At 30.4% G+C, this 8460-nt stretch overlaps 2 protein-coding genes across 2 annotated transcripts; one reads left to right on the top strand and one right to left on the bottom strand.

Moving 5' to 3' along the window:
• Positions 1 to 3882: 3882 nt before the first annotated feature.
• LOC139874729 (uncharacterized) lies at positions 3883 to 4347 on the bottom strand. The gene has a single exon (XM_071862135.1). It carries the CDS (start codon positions 4345 to 4347, stop codon positions 3883 to 3885), a length of 465 nt encoding a protein of 154 aa, XP_071718236.1.
• A 1850-nt stretch (positions 4348 to 6197) lies between these two features.
• On the top strand, positions 6198 to 8119 carry LOC139877723 (uncharacterized). Its single transcript, XM_071865148.1, has 3 exons — positions 6198 to 6410; positions 6704 to 6833; positions 7487 to 8119. The coding sequence occupies exons 1-3, from the start codon at positions 6278 to 6280 to the stop codon at positions 8079 to 8081; spliced, it is 858 nt and encodes a 285-aa protein (XP_071721249.1). The 5' UTR covers positions 6198 to 6277; the 3' UTR covers positions 8082 to 8119.
• Positions 8120 to 8460: the final 341 nt, after the last annotated feature.

Raw genomic sequence — 8460 nt, 5'->3', positions numbered from 1 at the left:
GGATTAATCGGTCTGGAATTTGAAAAGATTAATCGACAATTCGAGGATTAATCGGAGAATAATCGGATTGTACTGTATACATTGAAATATTAAATTATACAAATTATATGTGTAAATATAGAAAAAAATCATAAATATAAAAATAAACTTTAACATAATTGTATAAAATTGTTCATTTTGCTCCAAAACTATAAAGTTCTAGTTTAAATTCATGTTAAAATGGTAACCATTTTTGACTTTGACCGATTCTGGTTATCAAATTCGATTTTGACCCATCAATTGACGTTGACTGTTTAATTAAACGGATTTTTAAAAATCGGAACGGATTACTCTTAAAAATAAGTAATCGGAGATTAATCGGCGAGTAATCGGGTTTTTTGCAACACTGAGTAAGGGTATAAAATGTAATCAACTATAATAAAAACTATGCATTGCTCATACCCTCGGATTGGGTCGGGTTTCTTCCTGGGCAGCAGTTGGGAGCGGGTTATGCAACTGCAAGGAGATGAACGCGTGAGTGGTTAAGTCTCTCTAGGTAATCCTTTACTGTTGTTAAAAAAAAGTAGTAAATTAGATAAGGATATTCTAAATATATATATTTTACAAATCTTATATACATTATATAAAGCGCATGACAATAATCCTACGTGTCAACTCCTCAATAATTATTGTCACATGTTAACTCCTCATTTATTCTTGCCACGTGTCACTCTATTAGTTATTTTCACATATTAATTAAATTATTAGATTTCCTAATTTAATTTAATATACAGATTTCATTACTTAAAATATTATATTATATTATCATTATCATATAATGTTATAATTAGATTAGATAATATCATAATAACTTCAAATTTATATTAAATCGATACATTGATTTAATATATACTGTATATGTATATATATATATATATATATATATATATATATATATATATATATATATATATATATATATATATATATATATATAAGCGCATGACAATAATCCTACGTGTCAACTCCTCAATAATTCTTGCCCTGTGTTAACTCCTCAATTAGTTTTACCACGTGTCACTCTATTAGTTATTTTCACATATTAATTAAATTATTAAATTTCTTAATTTAATTTAATATACAGATTTCATTACCTAAAATATTATATTATATTATCATTATCATATAATGTTATAATTAGATTAGATAATATCATAATAACTTTAAATTTATATTAAATCGATACATTGATTTAATATATATATATATATATATATATATATATATATATATATATATATATTAAAATTATTATTATAATAGTGTTTATGAATTGTATTTTATATAATATAAAATTGATTTATTGCGCATAGAATTAAAAAATTACATTAATGTAATATTTGAGAATATTGCATAAACGAACGGACTCATGTTTGTCAATTAGGAAATCCAAATAATATAAATGCACGGGCTCATATTGGTAATTTCAAAATGGTTATTTGATAATCCTTATATATATTTAGATGTATGTCTGCTCTGCTTCATTGGAAGTTGTGATATAATGGAATTAATTTGTACTAAAAACATATATAATTAGAGATACACATAAAATATTATTGTTAACGATCGATTTTAAAACAACTTTTAAGAGGCTCATGTTGATGTTTTATCGATTATTTATCAATTGAAGTATAAATGATTTCAGCGGACGGACTCATAATCTATGCGTTAGTATTCAATTAATAATTTTGATACAAATGTTATCAGTAATAAATGATTTTTTTTTTTTTTTTTTTTTTTTGTAATTTTGTAATTTTGATTATACATTTGATAATTATCAATATTAACGTTATCGACTACTAACTTATACAAATGTCGTGCAACGCACGGGCTCATAAAACTAGTATAAATATAAATCAAGAAGCCCGACACGGGTCTAAAATCTAGTATATACTTATATAACACGAGTATGTATCTATACTTATACAATAATATTATAATAAGAATTTTATGAACATCTTTAACGAGTTAATTGTTAATCATCTTGAACGATTTATTTGTTTCTTACGTATATCATATTTATCTCATATAAACCGTTACTTGGGATAACCCGAACAACTATTTGGTGAACTAAATCACATAACCAGCTTTCAAATCAGATTAGAGTTGTTCATGATTTATGTTATTAAACCATATAACTTAGCAAATTCTAAGAGGGCTTGGAGGCACAAATATGTGTTACAAATATGGATATTTACTTTTGTTTAATTGTCAAGCATATATAAAAATATTTCATTCATTATATTAGGTCACCTGTTTTTTAAATATATAAACAATAAAATCATGGAGATCATAACCTAACAGTAGTTGACGATACAGTCATTTAATTACCTTGCTTGCTTGTGGTTAAGACATCACAAATCATAAGCATCAAAATAGGATTTATTTAATTAATATGATGAAGAAAGAGCAAATGATTAAGCAATATGCTTTGGTGAAACGTAGCCTATATATGAATGGTAGTTGAATTATAATAAATGGAATTTATATTGAATGAGACACAAATTCTGAGAAGACAGCAACATCACCAGAAAAAAAGGTTGTGGATATGAATATATACATGTATGCAATTTCTGTACATTTTATTATTATTTTTTATTTAAAAAAACAAATGATAGTGATATGATTCATCTTGGAGTATAAGCATATTCTCTGGTTGAGTCGATGATCGAGGTCAAGCTTAAATTCATGATATAATCTCAAGTTCAGTACTCTCTCCAAAATTGAAACACCCCCAACTCCTTTTGACAGTCGATTAAGCCTTCATGCCACCCTATTAGGTGACGCTACTATCACCAATGAATTCATAACGATTTTTGTTTGAGACAGAGGAGCCAAATTTAATTATATACACTTGAGTTGAGTTGGATCATATCAAAAGCAATAACTCTCGATATAAACTCAACTTTTTAATGGTCTTAATTAGATTTACTTATTTGAGCGCACGTATGTATATTACAGGCATAAGCTAATATGAAAAACTTGACCCGTAAGCTTATAAGACCATATAATGCTGTTATGGTGTGCGATCAGAGTTTTTGTGAGGTATAGTGCTTACGTGACAAATGTGATAGTGTGATAGCGTGAGACCACTTGTAACGGTCAACACCCACGTCGTGGGTTGATGACATGGCATAGATCCAACGCCATTTTTTCATCTAGTGGGGCGTGACTTTTATCCGTTGATCGAGCTTGCGTTGGATTCTAAGGGAAATCGCACGCCTTTGAGTTTCTTTTTAATAGCTTTATATTATTTTAAAACATTTTATACTAATTTACAATTTATACACATAATCACAACACTTTTTATCCACACTAAAAACGCACACCACCATTACTTTATACCAAAAACTCCCCCAAAACTCACAATGTCTAGTTATCAAAAAGTGCAAAATAAAAAAAAAAAAAAAAAAAATCATAGTACAAACTCATGGTTTGATGAAATTTATAATGATATGAGGTAATGGTTGTGTGATAAAGAATATGTCCCATGCTTTTTATTTTTATTTTCTTTTAATAATTCTATTATTAGTTTTATATAATTATATAATTAATTAATAACTCATCTTTTATAAAAATAAAGACAATTAATAATTAAAAGTCATAAGAATTAGAAAGACAATAATTTCAAAGTCCTAATAATTAAAAATTACAATAATTTAAAAGTCTTAAAAAAATACAATAAGTGCTAAAAAAAATTACAATAATTGAAACATACGTTACAATTAACCATTAAAACTTCGAAAGTTGGGTGGAAGGCCCCAAATGTATTGAGTGAGATCTTGTCGAAGTTGGTTATACACGTCCCTATCTCGTATTTCTCTATCTCTTGTGGCAAGATCTCTAGATCGATTCCTTACATAGTTCCGTTTCATCAGTGGTAAGTAATTCATCCTCGAGCCATGCAATTGCGTGTCCATTATCCTTGACTATCACGTTGTGCAAGAGCACACAATAATACAATATCCGTCTCATCTTGTTCTCAACATCCTTACGTGCCCTTTCTTGATATCTTTTAAATTTTGCATGTTTCTCTTCTGTTGGTGTCGAATATGTCTTGATTAACGTTGCCCAATCTGGGTAAATACCGTATGCTAAATAATAATCATTTTTGTAATTATTACCGTTTACAATAAATGGTGCTAATGGCGCAGTTCCATACGAAGCTACGACTTTAAGAATTATGGTCGGGTGACCTTTTTGACCCCTAGTATATTGCTCTTTCCACGCAACCGGATAATTTTTCCATTTCCTGCTGTCGATGCTTCTGAGCATACCCGTAAAACATGCTTTCTTCATGAACGCCATACAAACGAGCTATATCGCTTCCCATTGATTGCCTCAAGTATTCACCAACATACAGTTCAAAAATACATTTACAAAACCTATTAAGACAAATGTTTGACGTACTCTCACTCATTTGTAAGTACTCGTTAAACATATTCGTTGTTGTACCATAAGTCAATTGACGCAGCGTGAATGTACATTTTTGTATCGGATTGAAACCTTGCCGACCAAGGGCATCTAATTTTTGTTTAGAAAATTCAAAATGCTTAGGTAAATGTTTTATAGAGTAATTTTTTAAATCATTGAAGATACACAAAAATAGTTCACAAATCATTCTAAAATGTCTTTTAAATTTTTTTGCAGGATACCTTGGGTAATGCCCAAAGTAGTCCTTTTGTATCGTTCGGCTGCATCTTCACGATTCTATATGTAATTTCAAGACCATGGAACTCGTTCACTAGAACTTTCACCTTCTTCAGCATCTAATTCTTCGGGTGGATTTGACGTTGTTTCCTGCGTTACTGACTCTGTTCGGTTTCGAAAAACCGAGGTTTTTCGGGGTTCGTCTCTCAGAGGAATTTCGGCTGCCCGAACCGTGGTTTTTGCCGGATCGATGGTCTCGGTGGCTCCTGGGTGTTGTGGGTTCCTCCGAGCTTTATTGGTTCCAAGAGATTACATTGGTTAGCTGGTCTCGAGGTGGGTGTTTTTGAGCTTTCCAGTAGACGTTTCTTGTTGGTTGACTAATATTTGACTTTGGTGATAGTGATGAGATGGAACGGTGGATTTAGAGGCTCTCTGCGGAGTTTTGTTCGTTCTCGGGGTGTGTATGTATTTTTAGGTTTAGTGTTTGGTGGGGTTGCAGCTCTTATTGGTTATTTATATTTTTAATGTGTGATTCATGTGTTATGATGTGTTAATGTTTAACGTTATGTTAGAACGTAGATTAATGTACAATAGATAATTCAAATCTGCATAATGTGTAACCAGCTTAGTCATTTGATCTATCTAGCTATATATTTATATTTTCACAAAAAGATGAAAATTGAAATGATCGAAAATTTTAAAGTCATCCGGGTTAAAAATTGAAAAAAGTTCATCCGTGCGATCTTTTGCAAATTTTAGGAACCAAAAGGCGTAATTTTGTCTGTATATCATATAACCATACTTTATAGATACTCATACACCTTAATTTCTTATAAGAAAAGATGAAATTAAATATGATCACATGAATTGATCTAGAAGTTCTTTTTCAGCATGTACCCAACATACACATTAGTATTAAATACCAACTAACATTCAATGTTACAAATCAAAGCAAGAGAGAGATGGATATTTCTAGTAGTTGTATAATTAAATATAGGTTTAGTAATTACATTGACTAAAACATTTGAAATCAACAATTGTAGAGTTGTAAGATTATTATACGTTAATTAGATAAATCTGATAAAGTTTTTATGTTCAAACTATCTGGAACATGCATTTTTATTCAAATATGTATATATGTTTCGTAACTCGGTTAACTGTTTTTGACTCATTCTCTAAATCGTTTTCAAATGCTGATAGTAAACTTAACTGAATTATTAGTAAAATAGCATAACCACAATCAAATTACATGTTTTCTACGAGTAATTAATTTCTAATTAATCCTCATTTAGTATAAGATGAACGTGGAAAATGTAGACGCCGTGAGGAGCAGACGACGGAGGTGAAGCCACGACAAGAATTTAAACATATTTATGTGTAGTGTACACGTGGCAAAACATCAAACCATATATGACTTTTAGCCCCACCATTTTTACCTCCTTTTTAAGTGGAACATTACAACAACACTTCACTGCATACTCTCACACTCACTTTCTATTTTTAGTTAATTCTAGCTAGTACGTTCATATTTATGCATGCAAATATACAAATTTATAAAACATTTTGAGTTAAGGTTTTGTTGTAGAAAATGGGAAGAGCTCCATGTTGTGAAAAAATTGGGTTGAAACGAGGAAGATGGACCGCCGAAGAAGATCGAATATTGTTGGATTATATCGAAAAACACGGTGAAGGTTCTTGGAGATCATTGCCAAAAAATGCAGGTAATTCTTGTATTTCGATTAATAATAATAAACTTAATTATAAGTTCATTTTTAGCAGCTTATTAGTTTGACGACTTAAATATTAAGTCGACCAACAGATAACTGTATAGAAATTAACTCAAATTTTAATATCACAACTGAAATTTCAATAAGACCACACACCGTGAAATAAGCTTAATCAAAGTTGCATTTAACTAGTTTAATAAAATGTTGAGTGTACATTAATTGATGATATTGATATATCATATATACTTTAATTAATTAGTTAATATTGATATCTTATATATATACAGGGTTGTTAAGATGTGGAAAAAGTTGCAGGTTAAGATGGATTAACTACTTAAAATCTGGTGTAAAGAGAGGAAATATATCTAGTGAAGAAGAAGATATGATTATTAAGCTGCATGCCTCGCTCGGCAACAGGTAGATCGAGTTGTCACAATGTTTTTTTTTTTTTTTTTTTTTTGATAAAAGGTTCGTAACTGGCGAACTAGACTAGCCCAATCAGCTGTCAATTCCATAATGTAGAACCTGACCCACTCATCGGTTGTAGTTATAGGGTGTTAAGGACATGAACCCATTTGATCTACTTTTTGGTGACAAGTTAACCCCCACTCATTACCAATTGGTGACAAGTTAACCCCCACTCATTACCAATTGAACTACGTGTCATTCATGTTGTCATAATGGTTTTTCAAAAAAAGGTTCATAACTGGCAAATCAGAATATGGTGTCGGATTACTTGCCCTCCCGAATAGTCCGAACATAAAAAAAAAACCTACTTTTTTTTTTCTTCCATAATTTAGAACTTAAGATACATAACTCACTCGATCGATAATGGTAACTATAGAGTGTTAAGAACATGAACCCAATTTGGTGACAAGCTGGCCCCGCTCATTATGAACTATGTGTCATTGACCTTGTCAAAATGTTTTATAATATGATTATAATTTAATAATTTATAGGAACCACATAAAAGAAAAGGAATAGCACAATAATACTACGTAACAAAGCTAGGTAGGGTAAAATAAAGGAAAAGAAGACACTGAGAAGTAATTGCATTTAACTTTTTGCAGGTGGTCATTGATAGCTGGCCATTTGGCTGGACGAACAGACAACGAAATTAAAAATTATTGGAATTCACATTTAAGCCGTAAAGTCGCCCCACCATCTGCAACAATTCGAACCAAACGTCGAAATTCAGCCATGAAGAGCAAAAAACCACGTAAAAAAGTATTGTCTCTGTCGTCCACGATATCGAATGATAAAGAAAGTAACATGAATCCAACTAGTGGTAATGAAGGCCAGGTAATGGAGGTATTGAGTTTAAGTGAGCAACAAGAGGTGATTGATAGTATTAATAATGTGAATGATAATGGACAAATAGTTGAAAGTGGTTCTTTAGTAGAAAGTGGTTCATTAAGTTCTTTGACTAGTGATAGTAATGATAATCAAGGAATGGAGCAGGGTGATCGAGAATCGGAATGGAAATGGGAATGGGAACGAGAATGGGATTTCGAAGCCGGGAATGGTATGTTAGGGTTAGGTTTAATGAGTGAAGAAGGTGTGATGTCATGGCCATGGGAATGGGAATGTGAAAGTCATGAGCAAGTAGCTGAGGTTGTGGATGTTGAGAAACAAGATGCTATGATTGCATGGCTTCTTTCTTAATTAGTTAATTGTTATTTTTATTTTTATAGATTTGTAAAATGGATAGATATATTGATCACTATATATTTTTGTTCCATTGATTCTCATAATAAGTTTTTAGTATAATGAAGAAGGATACTAGCCTATAGTAGTAATAATGATTGATAATGTTGAAATGGTTTATTAAGTTTGGAGTATTAATTTTTCACTTCTCAATTGCTTGTTGGCTTCAATAGAGCATTGGTGCATGGTTTGTACGTGAAATATGTCATATGTGTTTAAATAATAAAACTGTTATAATAATAATAATAACAATAACAATAATAATAATAATAATAATAATAATAATAATAATAATAATAATAATATAGATATGGATAGTCAATTTTGGTGTATACAT

The sequence above is a fragment of the Rutidosis leptorrhynchoides genome, chromosome 11 (assembly GCF_046630445.1).
Source record: "Rutidosis leptorrhynchoides isolate AG116_Rl617_1_P2 chromosome 11, CSIRO_AGI_Rlap_v1, whole genome shotgun sequence".
NCBI classification, from domain to species: Eukaryota; Viridiplantae; Streptophyta; class Magnoliopsida; order Asterales; family Asteraceae; genus Rutidosis; species Rutidosis leptorrhynchoides.
The sequence above is the reverse complement of the archived record's forward strand: the minus strand, read 5'-3'. Positions and strand labels throughout refer to the sequence as shown.